The following is a 24,094-nucleotide window of genomic DNA, read 5'->3' as shown; positions in this document are numbered from 1 at the left end:
GTCCTCCTAGTGGAGGCTGGGATAGCAAAGACAAAGGGAAGGCTGGGCAGCCTGCCCACAGAGCCAAGGCCATGGGATGCACATCCTTGGCCTTCTCCCTCTTCTCAAATCAGGGAGAGGAATTGGTCACCATCAGCAAGACAGAAGAAAGGGGAGCTGTATCAACTGTGCCTCCGTCAGTATTTCACAGGAGCTCTGACCTATGACAAGCTGAGCATTGCCAGGTGTCACGTGGGAAGGCCCACGGGAGTCGTCAGGCGGCAGAGGACGGCCGACCACCACTTCCTCCCCGTCCAGCATGTGAAATATCTGCTTGAAATGTTAATGAACTGAAAGCAAATTGATTCCATTCCTTGTCCATTTAGAGGACTTAAAACTTGATAAACCGCTCAGCAGCATTAAAGGAGGACTTGGTTGCATGAACACGTTTGAACAAAGAAGTTGGGAGGTAAGGCTTAAGGCACAAGTGTTATCCGCGAGAGCAAGGAGCAGTGTGGCTGCATCAAACTTGATTTGGTTCTAAGTCAAAACAACCTATTGCCAGCCTCCGAGAGGATTTGGAAAGATGATTTAAACCGCCGATGGCATTAAAACATGCTAGACAGTATTAGTTAAGAAGTGATGCCATCATGATGCCCCCATTATGTTAATGGCAATTATTAAAGCTAAGGTTATTTGTAATTTGCTGGCCTGGAGGGAAAAAAAAGTTACATATAGTCCATTACCAACCAGATGACAGAGGTTATGTAATGGGCAGGCCACTTTAGGTTTCCCATTTGCTTCAGACATCTGACGGGGAGAAAATGGGACTTTCTGTGATAGGATAATTGCATAGTGGAGAGTAATTCAAATAGGGGATGAGTATGATAAAATCACTCTGATTCAACTAATCACTGGGGAAAGCGATGGGGTAAAACGCTGAAATCAAGCCAGAAGCGACAGAAAGGATCAACACTGCTTAACAGCCAAGGGACGGCAGGCCTGTGGAGGACGGGGTCTCCTTTTTCCCCCCAGCACTAACTTAACTGCCTTCGCAGACTAAAGGTGTTAGTGCAGTTTTCGAAATTGCTATTTCCAGTCTCATAAATATTTTATGTACATCCATGGAAATGTAGTAACCAGCGCTGTTTGTGAGCCCGTTTTCTCACTTAGATCCCTGTGTCCTCCCAGCCGCCCACCATTGATGAGCACTTGGCGCTGCATCAGTTATTGGCAGGAAGATACTCGGAAGGCGCTAGAACCTCTGACCCTGCTCAGGTAGGTTGCTGAGGGTGTGGATGGGCACTTGGAAATGGGAGACCGTGAGGCGTGGGGCATCGCAGTGATTGAGTGAATTCTAAAATGTTTTTTCTCCTGGGCCCTTTGAGAAGAAGGCTGCTGCTTGGTGGGTTGGCATGGAGAAGGAAGGACCCCGGGGCACTGAGTATCTTCTAGGACAACGCTGCAGATAATGCTTGACTGCAAACCACAGGCACATCGGGATTGGAGGTGTCGGCCCCCCAGATTCCCACAAGTCCCACAGGTAAATATTAACCGTTCCTATTCAAGAAGTGGGGTGTCATTATAGTATGTGAAAGTCACACCCTCTGCTCCCCGGGCCTCAACACGAACCCACATCCAGGAGGTTTCTCAGTGGCCACCTCATCTCATTCCAAATGCCATGTGGTTCACAACTGTGGCCAATAGAGCTGCACAGCTGACAATGAGGCCAGGTCAATCACAATGATGAAGCCGTCTCCAAACCAAACCCCAACCTGACACACAAGCCCTCTCTCCTGTTAAGACGGGGAGGAGGAGCCACCCTCACAGGACCAGTCAGCCTAGACTTTGTGGCATCAAGTGTGCTTGCAAAGGGCCCTGTACATCTATTTTCAAATACATGACATACACATTTCAGAGCACTGTGTATATGCCTGGGTCTGTGCTAAGTGGCTCTAAAGCATAACTTTGATTAAACGTCACACCTCTTATTGTTTCCCCACTTACAAATGAGGAAAGCTGTTTCTCCAAAGGCCAAAGCTTAGGAAGTGACAAAGGCAGGCACTGAACCCAGGTCAGACTCATGCTCTTACCTACTAATCTGCAATCCTTCCTACTGAATCAAAATAGTACAGAAATGCCTAGATGGAGTGGCGCAGCAGTTGAGCATTGCCCTGGGAACCAGGAGATCACAAGGTTCGATTCCTGGTCGGGGCACATGCTCAGGTTGTGGGCTTGATCCCCAGTGGGGGACGTGGAGGAGGTAGCTGATCAATGATTCTCTCCCATCACTGATGTTTCTCTCTCTCTCTCCTTCTCCTTTCTTCTCTGAAATCAATAAAAAAAAAATAGTACAGAAAAGTTTCAGGGTCAAGCAAATGTGTGGGGTCATCAGGTTTAAAGCAGAAATAACTTGTGGAAATTTCTGTGGCCAATTAAGTGTGAGAGAAGCTAAAGTCAGAGGTGTCCCTTTATAACAAAGTGATTCTGGAGATGATTATTAAAACTGAGTCAACTTTGGTCTCTGAGAGTTGGGTTCACCAGAGCCAGTTCCCTGCAACTGCCTTGTGTCTACGGACCATAAAGAGCTGAAGCCGAGGCACTTACCCGCACTGCTTCAGACTTCTTGTGAAACATCTCTTCCATGTTCTTTGCCAGCTTTTTCACCAGCTGGAGGCCATCGATTTCTTCTATGGCAACGTCTTTCTCATACTCTTTGTATTTCTGTAAGAAGGGAGGGAAACAATGAAGGCTCAAGATACTGCAAAACACCTCGCCCGTTCCTTCCCAGCATCTCTACCTACAAGGAGTCAGTAAAAGTAAAGTTACAATATGACTGTCTCTGTTGGATTTGGGGAGATGAGACTGTATTTCATAATTATTGAACCAACTAAGGAGAAATGTAAAAATTGGCTCTGACTCTCCAGAAGCTTAACTAGCACCCAGGAAAAGAATAAACCGTGAAGCAAGTAAACTCTATCATCCACCCTCTTCAGTTCCTGGAATCAACACTCTATTTCCAATCTGCCCACAGTCAACGGTTCCTCAGAGGGACTGCCTGCAGCCAACACCACTGGAAGCTAACTATTCCAGATGTGTCATATAGTAAAAAAGAAGAAATTCAACCTTTTTTTGTTTTATTTTTCCTTGAATATCACTAAATTTTTCATGGCTGAAGACTGAGGACTTAGGGCAAAATAGTCTGAAGGCTAGGACTCTAATGTATAACTATCGTAGGAGCCAGCAAACTAGAACCCTTGAACCAAATCCAGGCCATCACCTGTTTTTATAAATAAAGTTTTGTTGGGACAAAGCCATGCCCATTTGTTTACATATTCTATCAAGGTAAGTAAGTAGTCACACAGAGACCAGAGGACTCACAAAATCTAAAATAGTTACTCTGATCCTTTATGGAGAACGCATGTCATCTCCTGAACTGGAGCAGAAGTTAAAGAAAGTGATGGCAGAGCATCTTAAAAACACTTTATAGCAATGGAGCCCTTGCTATGGATTTCAGCAATTCAAGTCAATTACTGAGGACGTCATATGTACCCTCCCCGAGCTCACGGAAGGAGCATGTGCAACAAAACCATAAAAACAACACTTTATATAAGATTTCTTAATCTCTTCCTCTGTTCCATAAGAGACTGATTTGACCCACAGTTCACCCAAATTCTCACAAACAATGTTTCGTTTAAAACCCATCTCATGCCCTGGTAACTGGTCTGCCTACGCAGTTCTCAGAGTGGTCCCAGCACCCCTGTGGGGTCTCTGAGACCCTTGCATGGACCCAGGCAGTGCCCCTTTTTCCAACACCATATCTATGTGAAGCCAGATTTTCTTCATAGATTTCAACAAATCACAACAGACTGCAACCAGAAGCAGAGGAAAATCACCTCTCCTCTTACACCAAACATGAGAGACATTTGCAAAAATGAAAAAAAGGCCAATCCTCTAAATTTTCTGTTTTAGAAAATACATTTGTTTTTCATAAAATATGTTATGTATGTTAACATGTAAGAATTTCTTACGTTTTGAATAATTTTTAAATTTCTTAGTTTTAATTTCTAATATGGCAAATATCAATAAACATAATCTATATAAGCAAAAGGTCTTAGTGATCGATCTCTTCAATATTTTGTAAATGGAGTTCCAAATACTTTTAGTGTGAACAGGAATCACTTCCATTTATGCAGATATAGAGGCTGGAAACTGAAAATACTGGGGGCTTCGCATTGACTCTTACTTGTGGGGAGAACTAAATCAGTTAACAAACCTCTCACCATAAGATCCTAAGGGCTCTGCATCTTACCTTGACTCTAGTAACCTTGACAGTCATTCTTGAAGTGAAAAATATAATGACTTTTTAAAAATGAGATCATTTTTAAGATATAAATTTATAGAGAGAAAATATAAATTCATCTTCAAAAATGTAAACTAGATGGAGGTTCAGTTTTTCCTCACCCCAAGGAAGGGGGAGTGAGTGTGTGTGTGTGTGTGTGTGTGTGTGTGTGTGTATGCACACGTGGGTGAGAAAACACTTCCCTTCCTAGAGCACATTCCCACGTCCTTTGAGGCAAGAATACTTGTGTCTTAAAAAAAAAATTAGAGTTTAAAGACAGAGGGAGTGACTCTAAGGAAATGAATGTAGAGAGAATTCCTCTGATCCTTAACACTAAAATGAAATTCCTAGAGTCTGGGGGCTTCTGGCCACACAGAATCCCCATGGCCCACCACTGGGCTCTGGAACAGGCAAAAAGGGACCCTCAGCCTGGGCATTGGGCCTCTCACCTGGACATCAGGCCCAAGGGCTTGGCATTTCTCAGAATTAAGGTAATTCTAACAAAATAAAGTGCTATTTCGGACCACCTGAGTCTGGACCAAGACAGACACCTGCTGCATTGTTTATAAGATGCTCTGAGCTGCTCTGTGTGGTCCCATAATGGACCTTGAGTTGTCAGTGACATGTTTCTCCCTGCTTCCTGGAAACATCCATAAAAATCTTATGTGTTTGTATCCAGAGTCTCTCTTATATCTCACCTAGAAAACCCATATTCCTTCTTCTAACTTTCCCCTCCGCCTCACCAAGGGTGTCCTGGCTCCCCAAGACAAGGAGGATGCGCCCTCCCTCTGAGGACCAGAGCACCCAGTGCTCTCTCTTCTCTGCAGGTTTTATAACTTCTGTGGTCCAGGGGGTGAGGACAGGTCCCCGTGGCCACCCACCAGCCCACAACAGACACTCACAGGACCTCTCTGGGTGAAGCTTGTTGAAGAACAATTGTGGTGTTACAAGACAAGCAACAAGCCGGCAATGCAGCTGCACTGGCCTATGGTTCTGTAAGTGTGACCTCCCAACCCCCTGGGAGGGTGACTGGATCGGCCTGGGATGTGGGACTCCAGCCAGCCCACGCCTGGCTCAAGCTAACAGCGTCCTCTGCTGTATGAAGAAAACTTCAATGGCAATTACTGGAAACTTTCCCTAAGTTCAAATGCAAGCCAACGTCTTTGGAGCCAAAAATCCTGGGGGTTCTCTGCTGCCCGCCAGATGTGCTCCAAAAGCCAGCAGCGGAGACCAACTCCTAGCCAAGGCTGATTCACTACCAAAAACACAAAGTTCAAGAAGTGAGTGAAACAAAACAAAACTAATGTCCGTCTAGTATTTACAGAGGCAGTGAAATCAATCTCTGTCTTAAGTAATTCTGAAACTAACGTTGATCTAGAGATTTAAGATAAAGAAAAATAAAATGGATTTTACAATTAGCCTTTACCTGAATCTTTTGATTTTTATATAGGGGAGCCATTATTCTGGCCATATCTGTTCCTTGCATGTGTTTCTCTCCCAACAGACTTCTAAAAGGGAGTCAATTCATTTCTCACCATCCCCCAAGATCTTCCTGTGTCCTCTCTCCTTCTGAATCTGTTCTGTGAAAGGAGCCACTGACTTTTGGGGGAGTTGTCAGCCTCCCAGGACTATTGGGTGCCTGATAACCTAGCTAACCAATCTCAGCATGAAGGTCTTGCCAAGCCAAGGACTCCAGATGTGGGACAAGCATAGCCATCCACTGGATCCATTCCTCTGCCAGCCTGTCTCCCTCTCTCCTCCCTTCAGGACTCATGACAATGGGTCCTCTCTACTCTGAGTCAAGCTCATGCTACTTTCTCATCACCCCAGGAAGTTAGTCCATAAGGAAAAAAAACACACCCTGCTTTTCAAGATGTGTTGATGCCTGTTGGAATCAAGTCAGAACAACGTAATGCCTTACTCTTACCAGGAAACATTACACTTTGCTGGAATCAAAGGATTTTCAAGAACAGAGAGATTAACCCAGGATAGTCATTAATCAACCGCAAGCCCTTAGCAGTTTAGAATGCAACATCAAAACCTTTAAAAGCGTGCCTCAGTGTGAAACCAAGCGATTTGACCTCCAGCAACTGGAGGGAGTAAGCTCAACAGTACAAGAGAATTCCACATGGCCATCCCAAACGTGTATGGAAGGAGGCAGGAATTGTGCATGCAGTGTGATACGATATGGTACAGACAGTAATCGGTGCTTTTTATTTTCAGTTACTAACCTGCATACACAAAAGCACGCGCCCGCGCGCGCGCGCACACACACACACACACACACACACACCCTGCTAGAAGGAAGTGCCAAGTGTTCACAGCTGGCTATACAATTACAAATGGGTTTCTTCCTTTCTTTCCTTGCTTACCTGCGTGTTCTCATTTTTACAATGAACACACATTGGAAATTAGAAAATATAAAAGTTGTAGTTGTATGTAGAGTAGCATATGGGCACCTCATAAACAGATTCCTGCAGGGGAACGTGGTCCCAATTAGAAACTGTGTAATTAAGCAGCACGTCTTCATTAGCAGAGCCTGAGGAAGTCGGTACAATGAGTCAGTCCTCCGTCTATCCCAGGCCCAGCACGGCGCCGGAAGCTCTTCACAAATTAATTCGTCTCATCCTCACAGCCACCCTGGGAGGCTGGCATTATCCCCATGTTGCAGATGGGGAACTGAGGCACTGAGAGGTTTAGTCATGTTGAAAGGCAAATGGTTAGGGTGCGTTTTAAACCTAGCAAGGGCTAACTTCTAGTCGCTTGGTCATCTGAACTTGGAAGTAAAGGGTGAAGGATTGACAGCCTAAATATTTGCAAGCTTGTTTCTGAGGCTGCATTTCACCGCCATAAAACTCCTGTTTCATTGGTTTTTGTGGCCAATGGTGCAGATGGGGAACTGTAAGAAGAAAACTTGGACTTGCTAAGAGAGTCAAGTGGCAAAAACTAGAGACATGGTCAGTTCACAGGGGCTGCAACTGCTCCCAGGCTGCTCCAAGTGAGCCAGAGCAATGTGGCCAGCGCCCACTGGGTGTCCCAAAAGTGGGCGATATTCCACCACAGGCCACTGAGGGGTGAGGTTGAAGCTGGCTTTAAAGGAGCAGATGCAGCTCTTGACAATAAAAATACCCTGAGGGAAATGAGCAAGCCCCCTCAGAAGGTGGCCCTGGAGCCTTTATTATAAGTGACACCATGGCTGTGTTTGGGCTACAAATCCTCTTTTGTTCTCTAAGGTACCAAGACCGTGCTGGAGGCAAAACACCTCAAGCTCCTTTCCCTCCAGGTGGGCCTCCCACACAGCTGTGCAGGCAATGGCTTTGTTTCCTACAGCTTCAAGGGCTGCCTTAGCAAGTACTTGTTTCATGTAAAAGCTGTCCTCTTTCCACTGGGAAAATGAGTTAGGAAAGTATCAGCAGGTCCCTGAAAACACAAAGGAAGCCAGAAGGGAAGATGAACATGGAAGAGATCATTGTGCCACCCAATTAAAGGTTCATACCAGCCTGGATTTGAATACTGTCTCCAGTGCCCCATTTATTTGTTCTGCAAACATCTTTTTTGTGTCTCTGGTATGCTGGGCGGGGTACTAGACACCCAGCGCAATTATAAGTAAAGCAGAACTGAATAAGGCTGGCATTCTAATGGTCAGGAGTGTTCTGTTGAGTAAAGAGGCAAAGAAGGTACAACATAGTGGTAGGTTGAACCAGTGGGGTGGGCAACATAGTGACTCCCATATTGCTGGGCCTTTAAAGGATGACTAGGCTGGGAAGATGGGAGAGACAATAATAGGGGATGAGCCTGCCTGGCAGAGTGAGAGGCAGGTATGGAGGTCCAGGGACAAGAAGCTGCTTGGGGCTCAAGAAACTACCCGGTTTCACTTTGTTGGCACATGGATGGTCAAGGTGGGGGACTCTAATGAGAGATGATGTCAGAGTAGTGAGCAGAATCAGGCCATCAAGGGTAGTGTTCTAGGATGTAAGGGTTTGGACCTCATCCTGATTAGGGTAGGAGGGTGGGGTGTGGAGACAGGCAACAGCCAGAGCCATTGAAGGGTTTCTGGGTAGTATGGGGACTCGATGATCATATGTGTCCTTTTGAAAAATCTTAGTGTGCAGAATAGGTAGGAGGGAGTAAAGCTGGATGGAGACAAGGAGTTGGGAGGTGGAAGCAGCCAGAACTTGGGACTCAGCAACGGCGAGAGACCAGAAGAGTCACAGGAATGACAGGTGGGCTCCCAGGAGACATGCAGAAGTTTGATAGTCAGACACAGTAGCAGTTTGGGAGTTTGGCCATGTCACTTCAAGGAAATCGCTGAACCTCCTGGGCCTCAGGTTCTTCATTCAGAATGCTGAGAGGGTTACTAGGAGGATGTCTGTGAAGGCCCCCAGCACAGTGCTGGCACATAACAGGCCCTTCCAATCCTCACAGGCCCTGGTTTTCCCTCCTGGAATTTCTGCTGCAGATGATTCTAGTAAGTGTTGTGTTTTCGTACTGATGCCTTCCTGAACTGAAGCTCTTAATATAAGAGACAAATCCAACAGGATGATGATGATGTCAATGCTCTTCACTCTGCCACCCTTGTCCTCTGGGCCTCCCTCCCCCCCCCCCCCAACCCCAGGGCTTGGGGCCATAGCCTGGGACACCTGAGCAACCCAGCCTGCGGCTTTAGCCAAGACCAGGGAGAAGGCAGAACACAGCCCTTCACAAGAGCACCTCTCAGTATGCATGACACAGAAGGCAGGCGAGCCTGAGGAACGCTTTATTCCCTCTGTCTCAGGAGCGCCTCTGAAGCCCCCACTCCTTCTGTTAGCAGAATCAGCATTTGGCAAGAAATCTCGTGATGAGCCAAGAACATTCATCACTGGCGAAGGGAGGCACAGAAATGCATTATTTCTGCAGCATCTACTTTGCCAGATCATTTCACACAAACACCAGGAAGAGAAAAGCACTACGTCACTGTCAGAACACTTAATGCTGTTCATACATTTGGGTCATTTTTCTCCTACGTGATGACTGCGTATCTAGGAGTGACTCACCTGGAACAGCCTCAGAGAGGGGCTCCAGCCAGGAGGCTTCTGACCAATCACAGTTAATTGGTATAAACCCCAAACATGAAAGGGGGGGCTCTGAGGACACTCAGCACAGTGAAACATGCCCTCTGCAGGGAACGGATGAAGGGGGATCATTAGCCAAAGTGCATCTGAACATGGTCTCTTGGCCAAATTTTTCATCAAAAACTGCAATTTCATCTCCAAAGTGGGAAGAATTAAATCACTAGATAAGGGCTGACAGCATATCCAGGAACAGCAATAGCAAAGCAAGGACTTGCTCAGCCCCTAGTCAGAATCAGGTGGGGCTTGCCTCAAAGTCAGGATTTGAGAGAATGGCCTGCTTCTCCATCCCTCCCCTAAGCCTGTGGCACTTCAGTTGAAATCCCTGATCCAGATCACCAATAAACCCTGTTCCTGCAAAAGTACCTGGAGACTGGCTACACCCAGGCCCTCAACATGAGCAGAAGATGCTTTGTGTTCCTACCTTAAGGTTCAATTGTCAGTCTTACTCTCTAAAATAGCAACAGTGCAGAGATAAGTTCATTAAACCAACCATTTAAGTAAGAATCACACCAACACAAAAAAGGAACCTAAACTGAAATCACTTTTATTTTCATTCATTCAATGTGCCAGGTGGGTGGGGGGTGTTAGCAAATACATATGTTCCCCTTGGGGTATAAAGAAGCTAAATTTTGGCCGAAACCGGTTTGGCTCAGTGGATAGAGCGTCAGCCTGCGGACTGAAAGGTCCCGGGTTCGATTCCGGCCAAGGGCATGTACCTTGGTTGCGGGCACATCCCCGGAAGGGGGTGTGCATGAGGCAGCTGATCGATGTTTCTAACTCTCTATCCCTCTTCCTTCCTCTCTTTAAAAACTCAATAAAATATATTTTTTTAAAAAGAAGCTAAATTTTGGTTCATTTTTAAAAAAAATAAGTAATAGTTTTGCTGGGTGGCTCAGCTGGTTGGAGGGTCCTCCAATACACCAAAAGGTTGTGGGTTTGATTCCAGCTCAGGGCACATAACTAGGTTGTGGGTTCAATCCCCAGTTGGGGTGTGTATGGGAGGCAATTGATTGATGTTTCTCTCACATCAATGTTTCTCTCTCTCTCTCTCTCTCTCTCTCTCTCTCTCTCTCTTCCTCTCTCTCTAAAAATCAATAAAAAACAACATATTCTCAGATGAGGGTTTTAAAAAAGTAATAAATAAATTGGAGCAGAGCTACATGAATCATTTCAATCTAAACTTGAGCCCTGATATTCCATCGAGCAGTCCTGTATGTCTCCCCTGATGTCACTTCTGTCTTCAGTGCAGGTAAATCACTTATGCCAGAGGCAAGAGAGTGTTGTCTGTTCTACTGAATGTATAACAGTCTATAAAGCACAGACCTATATTTCTTCCTGAGTAGGGAGGGGTCAGTCTCAGGTACTGTGAGCAACCCAACAGTTCTATCAACAGTGAAAACTTGGCTAGGAAGAGGAAGGATGTCACAGTCAATGAGTAGGAAAAGAGTCCCAGGGAGGCATGTAAAACAATAAATGAGGCAAGGCCCCTGGAAAAGGGAATGACTGTGAAGTATATACAATTCCCTGCCTCCTGGGAGACGAGGTTGATGGAGTACCCCCTTACTTTAATGAGACAGGCTTGAGCCAACACAAGGTGGCTGGACTCTGAACAAGCTTGATGGGAGAGTGAGCACCACAGGAGCAGGGGCAGCCTTTTCAGGTTGCATGTAATCCCCTTCCTTGTACATGTACATGTAAGTATGTATGTCCCTCCATCAGGGAGAACGAGAGACAGTTTTTGTTTTGTCTTCTCTGTCTTATTTCTAGCAAAGAGGGCTGACCACAATGGGATGGGTGGAAAAGGACCCGCATGAATTTTGCTGGAATACTATTGATTTGGAGCCCGGTAGCATCTTCCTCCTTGATTTAGAATCACCCGCCAGAGCTCAAGTCAAAGGAAGATCATCAATATGCATCCCACTCTCGAGGAAATTTGACATGGTACTAAGACCAAGGACTCTCTAGCCAGAGGTGCTGAGTTCAAGTCCTAATGTCCTCACTTACTAGCTATGTGACAAGTTACCTGGCCTCCATCAGCCTCCTTTCCTTCATCAGTGAAGTGGATGATACTAGACCCCAGACTGTTGTTGGGATGATCAAATGAGGTCAAGTGGGTCAAGTACCCAACAGAATGCTGGACACAAAGTGCTCAAAATTGTGATGGTGATGGCGGAGGTTAGTAATAAATTCTGACCTTTGGTCTATAACTCCTGAAAAATGTCATTCTCTTGCCTCAACAATAAGAAGAAAGTCTCAATCAACATTCACAGCCTAACAGGTGAACTAGCTCTCAATGCTGCTCAGGGATTGGCAGTTTCCAAATACATTCACAAGGTCCTGAGGGGTCTTCAACAGCAACCCTGATGATGGCTCCTTCTGCAGAAATTGGATGATAGGAGCCTACACTTGTGTGTGTGTCTATAGGGCTGGAGGATGGTGGTTTTTAGATATGTTACTAAAGATGTTGCCACACAAATGAATCATCTGCAATTCTTAGAGTCTCACCTTATAGGCAGTGTCATTTTCTTATTGTGACGTAAATGTACTCAGTATTCCTCTCGACTCAATTATCGCATACAGTGTCACTTCAAATACAACACTCCAAAGCAATTATGCTTCCAAGTAAATATATTTCTAAATCCTTTAAGCTGATGTTAAGAACGCTCCTTTTTAACCATAACAACATAAGTCTACCTAACTAGACTCATGGAACTCTAGGTCACAGAAGGCTATTCTAATATTTGAAAATGAGAAGAGCCATTTTGTACAAACAATTCTGTGTCACACAGGTGTTCTGATCAAGTGTCTCCAAGGTCAAAATTAAAACAAAAACACCCACTAGTGATTCTTTGCTCTCTCAGACCTAGTTAAGTTTGAAGAAAAATCCTGGAAGAATGCTGTTTTTCACTGTCAAAACCATCAGGACAAGAGACAGTTTGCATAAGAAGAAGAGACCTTGGTTTAGAAATGACAGGAGAGGAAGGAGGACAGGGTATTAAATTACAACCCAAAGAACAGAGGAGGCAGGGAGAGCTGGGCCCCACCTTCTGCAGGGCTGTGGCACTCAAGGAATTTGAAATCAGTTTCTTACTCCATGGGGTGAGAAGCATGGACATGAGCTGCCACAGAGGGCAGAGCGATTAAGAAAGTCTAGCTGGGAGTGGTGGGGAGAGTAGTGTGGTTTAAATTACTTATCAAGGTACCTTCTAGTACTCTATGAATTATGGGGTCCCTGGCACCAGTGTCCCTGGGGCCCTTGTACCGAGCTCACTGTGTGGAGTGCCCTCCTCTGGAGTCCCAGGGAGGCTGCTCTCAGAGCAGTGGGCTCCGCAGGGGGTGCCCCCTGAGAGATTCTACTACTTCCAGATTGTCAGGTGCTGATGGAACAGATGAATAGCCCTCCTCTTCTGGTTTACTGTCTATACTTTTAAAAAAACTCTTGATGAGTCTCATAAGCTTTACTGTTCAACACAGTCAACTGAACAAATACCACTGATAAATGTAGCTCTATGGTGATAAAACTGAGTGTGAGTGCTGCATCGCACTCCCCATTCTATAAGGAAAATTAAGTCAGAGACAGGCTACTCAACCAGCTGTTGATACAGCCATCCTTGCCTAGTGTGGTGGCAGAGCACACTGCTTTAAAATTGGGGAGATCTATCTGTCTACTGAACAAAATCAAATGGTCTCAGTGATTATTAAAAAATCGCATTCCCGGGTATTTTATGGATTACTGTATGGGGGGGATCTGAGGCTCTGAATATAACTATTTATTGGGCACATACATCCTCACAACACTAAACCCCAAAAGAATGATTACAGGCCCATGTGTGTTAGAGAAGAAAAATCTCATTGTACACATCATTTATGGGTGTGTTTTATGTACACCAACCAAATTTAACTACAGCCAAACTGCAAATAATAAAACATTACTTGACAAAGCCTGTACTACTTGGTATAGATTATTTTCTGCAGGCCACTTTTTTCAAACACATTTTTCTGATGTTCCCATTTAAAGTAATTAATCCTTCCTGCTCCCCCAAAATCTGAAGGGTTAACAACAATGATGACAATAATAATAACAAATTGTTATTAATAAGAGCAACCAGCATTTATTGAACACTAACTTTGGGTGAGATAGATACTATTTCCCCCCATTTTACAGATTAGAGAACTGAGGCCTGCGGGGAGAACAGAGACACACCGGAGGATCCAAGGTTACATCACCAGTGAGTGGTTGTATTCATTAGGGGGACAGAAGCTGGTATAATAAAAATATCCCCAAATCTCAGTGGCTTCACCCAATATAGATTTATTTCTTATTAACCATCCCACGTGGTGGATCCTTGTCATCAGAGGCTTTCCACATAGTGACTCGGGGACCCAGGATCCTCCCATGAGCCCTGCTCTCCTCGCAGGCCTTGAGCCTTCTGCATTCAGCCAGCAAATGGGGGTATTGGGAGTGGAGAAGGCACACCCGCTTGCTGAACTCCATGGCCTGGAAGGGACAGGCATCAGCTCTGCTCACTTTCCACAGGCAGGAACTGACCCAGCGTTAGGGAGCCCAGGAAACAGGACTGGCAGCTGGAGAGCCATATCCAGGCTCTAAGTCGACACTATGGAAAGAAATAGATGCTTAAGTCACCCCGGGTCTGTTAGCTGCCTGTCCTGCTGTCACAGAACCAGGATTGAAACCCAGGCAGCGTGGCCCCAGAGTCCACACTCTTTACCGCCACACTTGAGTATAAAAAGCTTGATAAACTGTAGTCAGATGAAACCTCCGATTAAAACGTGGCTTGGAATCACTGGCAAGATGGGATACTTCAGAGCTGGTACAATCAAGCTGCAGGCTAGAGGAAGGGTAATACCACCCGAGTACTTGTGGATATAATTATGGTCAGGCCCAGGTGTTAAAGGGCAAGTTAGTGCAACACAGAAAGAAATACATTATAAACAATTCTGAGACCTTTTGTACGATTTCCTTAATCCCAGCTCAAATAAAAGTGCTATTTGATTAACATCAATGACCTTCTCCAGCATACGATATTAGTCGCCCAGGCCCCAGGAAAGTTAATTGGCTTAACTAAAGTCTTTTTAATTCTATAGCCAAGATGTCCTGAAAATCGAAGGCAATCAATGAATGAGTCTGCAAGATCTGTAACAAGCTTAGAGCTAATGCTATTTGCAGCTGCTCAAATGGTTCCTGTACTTACTGAGCCAAAAGCTGGAATGAGTGTTAAGACCCTGCATCTGAATGGATCTTTAACTCCATCAATTCCAAACTAAAAAGAGAGACACCAATTTATGACACTGCTGGACCCCGGCTTTTTGTTGGGGAATGTAGAGAACCATGGTGATGTTATTGGAGAAAAACATGCCTCGTCTTTCCCAGTTGCTAATGGGAGTGGGGTTCATGGGGTACCGCTGGAATAAGGCTTCCCAGAGCCGTCCCCACCCCCAAGCCCAAGAGGATGAGACATGGTAAAAAGCTCTATTTCTATGGAATTACATCCCTGTGTTTCCAAAATCCCATTTCCCTTAGTCCAGTCACAGAAGAAGTGGAGCTGGGGGTTCAGTGAGGCTAAAAGCAAAGCCAGTGTCCAGGGTTTCCTTTCCATGTTGGAGCTGGGTCCAATTCATCATGAGGCTAGTTACAGTCTATTAGTGCACTGTGTGTGGGGTCCACATGGCTATGGGCCATGTGGGCAAATGCAGGGGAGCAGGAGCAAAAGAGCCCCAAAAGCCCAAAGTCACACAGGTCCCAAGAGAGCAAACTCCTTTGTTTGCGGGGTTAAGTGTCCCAAATCTTCTGCTGCTGGAAGTGGCCATGCCCATTCTGGCCAATGACCTCTGTTCCCAGGTGTGACTGACAGACATCCCTTACCTATGTCATCCCAACTTTACTGGGCATGTGTCTCTTTTCCCTTTGTCCAATCTCCTCCCTCTGACGTTTTGCAGGGAACATGCCTGTAATGTCTGGCATGTTCCCTTTGCTCCTTTCCTGTGATTAATAACTAGTTAATTACAGCGGTATCAGTCAGATCATGCCTAATAGTGATGAACCCGCCCGCCCTCCTGTGGGAAGGAAAAGCTGAAGACTGGTCTCCCTTCTCCTGTTGGGAAACCTTTATAAACATGTTGGGAAGATTCTGTTCCCTCCTACTGATATCAGGGCAGAGAAAAATAACCCTTGGTATCAGCATTTTCACGGAAACATCCTCTTGCCCCATCTTGCCACAGCTACTCTTGGAGTTAGCGGCAGGTGACCCCGCCCACTTATCTGCCATAACAGTACCAAAAAGTGACGGTGCTATAGCACAGCCATCCCTATGCTGAGATGCAAAACATAATCTGAGCTTCCCAAGAATTTAAATGTCACCAACTTCAGAACTAGATAATTTTGTTGACATACTTCACTGAGCCCAGCACACAGGACTTCTCCCAATACCTTTAAAATCACAGTGTTAGTCCGAAAGAAATTTGGAAATAATCCATTTCAGAAGCAACAAACTCAAACACCTCCAGAGGACAGACAGGTCATTTCAGGTGAGGGGGATCGAGCCAGGCCGGGGCCTGTGGCGAACAGCAGACCTTCGTCTCATCCTAAAACGATGGTCACTTTTTGGCTGATCTTTGTGGCTGGGGGGCACGCTGTGGTTATCCAGTCTTCCTTTTTTAACAAGAAGTCAGAAATCTATGTCTTTATGTGAAATCACCCACTGAGTCCCTTTCTTTGGACCCTCTGGCACCCAGATACAAAATGTCAGTAAACATCTTCCTCCTCATTCCTCTTCAAGTAAGGAGACTGAGACAATAACATGGTCTCCCGCAAGGCAGTGGGGTGCTGGGCAGTGTGGGGACTACTTCCGGGAAGCTATCACTAACCCTCGAACCAGGCGCTGCTGTGATCTCCACCGTGAAATGAAACACTGAGAGGCAGCAGCCAGCTCAGGACCAGAAGGGACCGATGCTCCCCTGGCCACCAGGGTCCCAGGCATCCGTGTCCCCTGGCCTCGCAGGGTCTCAGACCCTTAGGCTGCATTCCCTAAAGACCCACATGTCAGACCAAAAGCACTGGATTCCTCATGTGCTTGGGGTTGGGAGACATAGAAACAAGACCCTGAAGATGAGGATGCCAAGCAGATTGAGAGAAGCCCACAAATTACTCTTGAAAAGGGTTTTTTTCCTATGCTGGTTTGAAAAATACTAGAGTCCTAGGAAATGTTAATAATCTCTTTCTCTCTCTCTCTCTCTCTCTCTCTCTCTCTCTCTCTCTCTCTCTCTCTCTCTCACATACACACACACACAATCACCCTATGCTACCAGTATTTGTCTCCTGAATGTATTTAGGAAAATATAAGGAAATTAATCAATACAGCCACCCTATTCTTACTATCATGCATAATATGCTTTTAAGATGGGAATTTTGGGGGATTTGGGAGAGTGGCTGCTCTGGCATTTGGTGAAGCCCACAGACCCTTTTCATAATGATTTTTTTTTTTAGAGAGAGTGGAAAGGAGGGAGGAGGAAGAGAGAGAGAGAGAGAAAGAGTGAGAAATATCAATGTGAAAGAGGCACATCGATTAGTTGCCTCCCTCATGCACCCTGACTGGGGCTGGGGATGGGATCTGCAGCCCAGCTCCATGCCCTTGACCAGGAATCGAACCTGTGACCCTTTAGTGGGTGGGCCCATGCTCTAACCACTGAACAACCGCGGCCAGGGTCAGAATGATATTTTAAATGGGAAAAGCAAACACACAGGCATAAAACCCATTACAATGAAATTCAGTTTAAAATGTTCAAAGCATAAATTTGTAATGTATGTGTTTTTTCATCAGTGCATTAAATAACAAGACTTTGTGGTAAGTATTAACCGCCATCACCATGGGTGTCAAGGATGAGCAGCAACAGCAAAGAGATGCCTGCCTCAACTATGACATGATATGAAAATATCTGCGGTTTCTGCTGGTGACAAAGTCACAGGCACTGCTGCGGCTTATTACCATTTGTAAGATAAAGGAATACATTTTGGTTAGAGGTCAGTGCAAACACTGATGTCGTTTTCCCCCCACTAGGTTCATGCCCCTTGAGTTGTCCCCAAGGCTGTGGACCCAGGTTAAGCCCCCCTGTGCACTACCCAAGAACAGCAAGAGGTCCCAGGAAAGGTCACGTGATGTGTGAACAGTAACAGAGCATCTGCCCCATTCACGTACAGCAGCAGGATGTTCCGCACCTGTTGACAACTGCTGGTCTGTGTCACGTGTTCTGTCTGATCATTAGCATATATTTACAATCCAATGGAAGCTTTCTGTATATTAAACACATACATCAAATTATGGACATTTTCTGCGATAATTTTGGCAGATGGTTTTGCTCTGTTAAGTATAGATTACAGCTTATGAGGTTCTCTGGGGCCTCTGTCAATAACAATTTCTCAAGTGGATCAGGGAAGGGTAAACAACTAAACTGGAAACAGTGTTTATCTGGAGCCAAGGTCTTAAGGCACAATAAAGGGGAACTATGATGTTTCCCTATATAATACTAGCTTATTAGAATTCTTCACAAAAAGCATATACTCGTGTTTTATGCAAGTGATTAAAATATATATAAAGTGTCAAGTTCAAATAAATTTAGAATGTCTGATAATATGCAAACCACAAATGTGACTGACTCAGGAGGTACACACCGGAGACAAGAATTAAGTAGCCCATTCAACAAGCCTGGCCATTGCCCACAGCTACTAGATGACTGCGTCAAAAAATAATTTCATCCAACTTACACGTAACTGTGTACGAGCATGGAAACCTGTTCATGAAAGAATGCTAAGTGAAGTGCGTTACGTTTATAATTAAAGCCATGTAAAAACACAAATCAAAATTCTGACCATGGCTGGGTTATGGTGGCAGAATTTTGCATAAACTTTCCAGTTTTCTAAAAGAAACGTTTGTGATAGTGCTTTTCAAATGGGGAAAGTAAAGTCTAATATGGAGAAAAATAGAAAGAGAAGAGTGGGATTCAAATCCAGGCAAGCTGGTTCCATAACCCATGTTCCAACCTCTCCTTATAATTCTCCTAAAATAACTGATGGTAAATGAGAGTCTTTACTTATTATAAAAGCAAAATATTATCACTTCAGGAAGAATAATCAGAAGTAGACATAAGCAAAGAGATTTAAAAAACACACACAAAAAAAATATTAATCCCAATTCCTCAAAACACCAGGGAATACCTTTTGGTTCACACCTTACAGATTTTTTCTTTAAAAAAACAAAAACAAAGTAAGACTTTAAGTGTAATTGTGTGTTTACAATCAACATGAGATTATCCCATACATATCCTATACATTACAATGGGATATATTTTCAAATTATTTCCCAAGGAGCTTAAGTACCAAAAAAAAAAAAAAGGATGAACTCATCCTTCAGACCACCAGAATAAGGAAGGGGGGTGTTCAAGGGTCCAGTCACTGAAGCCCTCACACCAATGCCCTTGGGCCCTTGGGATGGGCTTCTCCTGAAAAAGAAAGACAATGCATTCAGAGACTAGGTTCTCACCAGGGACCATTTTGTCCCTCAGGGACATTTGGCAGTGTCTGAAGAGATCTTTGGTTTTCACAATGGAAGTAGGGGAGGAGGAGAGAGTGCTGCTCGTACATAGTAGGTACAGGCCAGGGAAGCTGCTATACACGCTATGAAGCACAGGGCACTCTCCACAACAACGAATTATCCAACCAAATATGTCAAAGTGTAGGGGTTGCAAAAGCCTGGGAGAAATAATCATTTTCAACACTGACTGCACATAACACAAATCTTAATGACCATCTCCCTGAAGTCTTGGGGACCCAAATTTGATGCAGAGAAAAGCCCTCTCTGAGGAATTGCTGTTACAACAGATACTGAAAGGATGAGCTGAGAGGAGAGGGGAGACTAGAGGGAAATGACTAGTAGGCAAAGGGAATAGCATGGACCCACACCCAAAGTTGGGAGGATTGTAGAATAAAGAGAACACTGCACATGACTGAGATCACTCACAATAACAGAGAACAGAGGCAAAAGGAGGAGATGAGAGCAGGAGAGGAGGAAAAACGAGTCCAGAACCAAGCCCAAGCAAAGGACCCTAAGTGCAATTGGGTGGAGGAGAAGAGGGAAATGGATGAAGGAGGAGTGACCAGACAGGAGAGGGTGAGGTCATGGAGATCTGACACCAGAGGCCAATCCAGCCCGTAGCTCACGGGACAACAGCAGGGTCTCCCTCCTGTGTAATTGGACTTTGGGGAAGACCGTCTCATTTTGAGTACTGAGAATTATTACAAGGTCTTGATGGGGGAGAGGGGTGTGGATGAAAGTGTATGCTCAGCTGCAGGGGTGCTTTTGGTGAACAGCCTGAACAACTACACTCAAGATGGAGAATCAGGAGATCCAGCAAGTGCTGTTTCCATTCTGCACTTGGGGCCCTTCGGAATTCTTCCATGGAAGCTCCGTAATGTTCTGAGAAACACATTCTGCTGGGGGGGGAAACACCTTCCAAATGCCCGAAAGATGGTAGAGAATCCTCTCCATGAACCAAAGTCATGTTTAGAACAGACTCCTGAGCTATCCCAGCCTCTTCCAGGTCTCCATTCCTTAGCTCTCACAGAGAGACTTGACTCTCCCGGGTGCACATCAGTGTTACTGCGCCTGAGAGAGGCTGGGATTGTTCTCAGCAGAGAAGTGGTAAGGCCAGCAGCCTTGACTGAAAGATCATGCTGGGAGAGGAGACTGTGCTGCTCGAGTCCACAGCTTTGACATAAAACTGAATACAATGCGCAGGGTTTCCAGAACACTGAGTTTGGTGTAGATGGACCCGGAACCAAAATAGGGACAAAGTGAGACAAGAAAGGTTCAAGTTGCCTGTTTATTTGTTTCACATGCTCTTGTAGTTCAATTTTAGGAAAGTATTTTCTTTTCTTCCCTTGAATTCCATATTCTGTAATCTACATAAGGAATCTTAAACAATGGTCAGGTGGGAGACATATGGCTGCCTGCTTGAGTCACATGACTCATCTTTTCCAAACATGGGTTGATCCAAAAGCAACATAGTTCCAAGGGAACATCGCTCTCTACATCCTCCCAGAAAGGTGTGTGTCCATGTGCGCATGCCATGTTTCATGAGGTACAGGGGGATAAATTAGCAGAACAAAGAAAACCAGAACAAGTGCAGGAAATGAAGGACTATTTCAATTGGTAAAATAACCAAGTTTTGTTTGGAAAAGCCTAAGTAATAAATGCAGTACCTTTGCAATTTTAGTAACATTGAATAATTCCTATTAAAATTATTATATATGTAAAAAACCTGTATAATATTAGATCTGTAATTATAATCTGTCTATTTGTTAAATATGTTTCATTTCCCTTTTTCTACCTTTGAACATAAATAATTACAACTTCATATAAAGAGACCCATTCACCCAATGGGCCATCAGATATAAGAACTAATGACAATGACATTATTGTTAACATTTGTACCAAGAAACCAACAGAGTCAAAAGCCAAATACATAATCAGACACCCATTTCCTACATGAATAGCAAGAAAGAGCAAGAAAGGGACCTGAATGAAAAAATAGTAGGGGATTAAAATTAAGTCAGGGGGGAGGAGGTAAACACATGGTCACTTTTGTCTTCTAACAACCTCCACCCACACCCTGCTCTGTAGCACAGCCTATATCCCAAAGGCAAAGAAGCTATAGATCATCGGAAAATCAATAATCCTTTGTGAATTGACGAGTCCAACAATACAACCCAGCATTCTCTGGAAGGGTCAGATACGGGAATCCAGGCAAGGGCCATTTCTGAGAACGGGCCACGTAGCACAGATTGCCTGTGGCATTTTCTACATCAAGTTTATCACCTGCCGACAGGACATCACATCCCATAAAACCTTCATCAGGTAAACTGCCATGTTCTGCTGTCAACAGATAGGATGAGTCCCAGGACACTGCTCTGAAACCAACGGAAACATGTTCACAGAATTCAGGTGGAATGCTGGGAGGTAAATGTGAAATGAACAAAAATCCAATACCAGGCTCTTATTAAAAGAACTTCCCCTGATTTAAAAAAAGAAATGATTTTAGCTTCTATTCCAAATTATTTTTGTTAAGTTATAAACTAATTCCTTTGATTAGAGGGGAAATCCTTTACATTTCTAAAGTAGAAAAAAAAATGCATCTGACATACAGAGACAAACACCAAGGGAGAAATCGATCTGGCAGCCTTTTTATAGGATCCACACCAGTCCGTGTTCATCAGCCATAAGATTGTCATGGGGCATAGCTCCACTGGGGGAAAATCACAAACAAAACACTGACAGCTTTCAATTACCAAATATTTATCTCCCAAATAAATCTTGTGTCTTCTAACCCTTAACAGAAAATCGATTTGTTAATTCACTTCTATTTCATTCTATAACGTCTTCTTTTGTTAATCCTCTTTCCCCGAGGGACCCTTTTCAAATCTTGTCACTTATCCTTTACCGAAAAAGTTCCCTCTTCTGAATTCAAGGTGAATTGTAGTTAATAAACAAGCCCTGAATTTATCTGCCTTTTCTTGCATTCATTTTGTGTTCCAGGATCTCTCTCATGAACTGAATGTTTTTTAAGATGTTCCATTTCCATGTTATTACCAGGCTTCCTTTAATTCATTCATCTTTCATTAAACACAGTGGGGGGGGGGGGGTAGGGGGGAAAGGGGTAACATAAGGTTAACCAGAAAAAAAGAAGTAAAATGCAACCTCAAATAAACCTAACCTTAAAAGCATGATGTACACATTACTGAAGAAGCTCTCCAGTGTAAGGCACTTGTGCAAACACTCTCCTTGCTAATGAAATTGAGGATAGCCACCCCATAGCCCCAGAGCAAAAGTGTGGCCTGTGGCCCTGTCCCCTCCTCCCCCCCTTCATTACATTTCAATGAGGCTATAAGGCACTGACTTAAAAAAAAAATGATGGAGCCCTAGCCAGTTTGGCTCAGTGAACAGAGCATTGGCCCTCGGACTGAAGGATCCTGGGTTTGATTCCAGTCAAGGGCATGTACTTTGGTTGTAGGCTCATCCCCCGCTCTGGTGGGGGCCCGTGTGGGAGGCAACCAATTGATGTGTCTCTCTCTCACATCAATGTTTCTCTCTGTCTTTCCTCCTCCCTTCCACTCTCTCTAAAAATCAATGGAAAAATATCCTCAGGTGAGGATTAACAACAACAAAAATTATGGAGCCACATATAGCTCAGGTAGGTGCATTTCATGACTCTCATTACAAACCAAGTTTTCCCAACAAGGAAGGGCGATTTCCAAAGCTACATGTCAACAGATTAGGAGTCAGAGGCTTCTAACTGGCCCGTTTCCTCCCACAAATGGCAGAGTGTAGGTCCAGACCCAGATGGAGGAATTCAAAAGCCACCCATAGTCTTGCCTTCTTATTCCCAAGGAATCCATTTGAAAATTGAATCCATTTATTGCAAAGTGGTAATAACTCTCCATCTGTTTATGAGTCCATATTTCATATATTAGTGTTTTGGGGAGCAAGGTACTTCTGCATTGTTCAGAAATTATTTCATATGACCCAAGCTCATGCCCTGTGAAAATGCTAAAAGAATTCAGGAAATGATAAATAGGAAAAGTGAAGGCAGGTCAAATGATCTTGCCATCACTGTCTTTGTGCATCGGTGTTTTTTCTTGGGAAAGTCCCTCCCTCCCTTTATTTGCCCACACTCCTCCTTCTCCTGGCAACTCCCACTCCTCAGTCAATACCCTGGTCAGGGGTCACTGCCTGGAGGAAGCTCCTCCGTCCCCCAGGGCACGGCTTTGGTGCGCCTCACTGGGACTCACTCTTTGGCTCAGTGGGAGAATGGACCAGTGAGTGGGAGATATCACAGCACCTGACATTTTAATATGCACACAAATCTCATGGGGAGTTTTATTAAAATAAGGATTCTGATTCAGATCTGAACGGGAATAGAGATTCTGTATTTCTAGCAAGCCCCAGATGATACCAATGCTATTTGGACCACAATCTGAGTTCTTAATGACAGTGATTCTGGTTTTTATCTCTATATCCGATGCTTGGGCAGCAGGAGGGCAGGTGAGGAGGAGGCTTGCTGAGGGAATAAAGAATAGTTCTCGCCTAGGTAGGTCAAGAAAGCTGTTTTGTGATCCTTCCTTTTGTCCAGCTTTTAAATTTCTTTTAACATTCAACATTAATTTTTTAAAAATCCTCATTTGAGAAGATGGAATGTATGCACCAAGGCCCCAGTCTAACTCACAGTGATTCCTACCATAGTCAGTAGGTTCAAAGGGTGCCACAAACTTTAGCAACTCAAAGAGCTCAGAAGTTAAAAACAACAGGTGAGAAAACAGGATATTCTGGGGGAAAAATAAATGAGGTGTCAATGTTCTCTGTAATCTATGACTCCAACATGTGGCCTCCCTTCCCCTCACTATGGACTGGGTTATGAAACAACAATTCCCCACCTGTCCTAAGTCCTCTGTCAGAACTCTCCCTCAGGGGCTAATCATCTATAATAAAGAGGTAATATGCAAATTGACCATCACTCCAACCCCCAACTGCCCTCCCCCATGTGGTCAAAGATGGCCACCCCCATGTGGACACAAGATGGCCACCACAAGATGGCC

The 24,094-nt window shown here is 44.6% G+C and overlaps 1 protein-coding gene across 1 annotated transcript in view; it reads right to left on the bottom strand.

Moving 5' to 3' along the window:
* Nucleotides 1-24,094, bottom strand: part of CACNA2D3 (calcium voltage-gated channel auxiliary subunit alpha2delta 3) — a gene marked incomplete at both ends in the record, with an annotated part of 817,125 nt that overhangs the window by 646,382 nt on the left and 146,649 nt on the right. Inside the window, one exon of the mRNA XM_079795466.1 lies at nt 2,587-2,703. Coding sequence (XP_079651592.1) covers nt 2,587-2,703 — 117 coding nt within the window. The remainder of the gene's footprint in view (nt 1-2,586; nt 2,704-24,094) is intronic.

The sequence above is a fragment of the Cnephaeus nilssonii genome, assembly GCF_951640355.1.
Source record: "Cnephaeus nilssonii genome assembly, chromosome: 17".
NCBI lineage: Eukaryota > Metazoa > Chordata > Mammalia > Chiroptera > Vespertilionidae > Cnephaeus > Cnephaeus nilssonii.
This window is presented reverse-complemented; position numbering and strand designations above follow the sequence as displayed.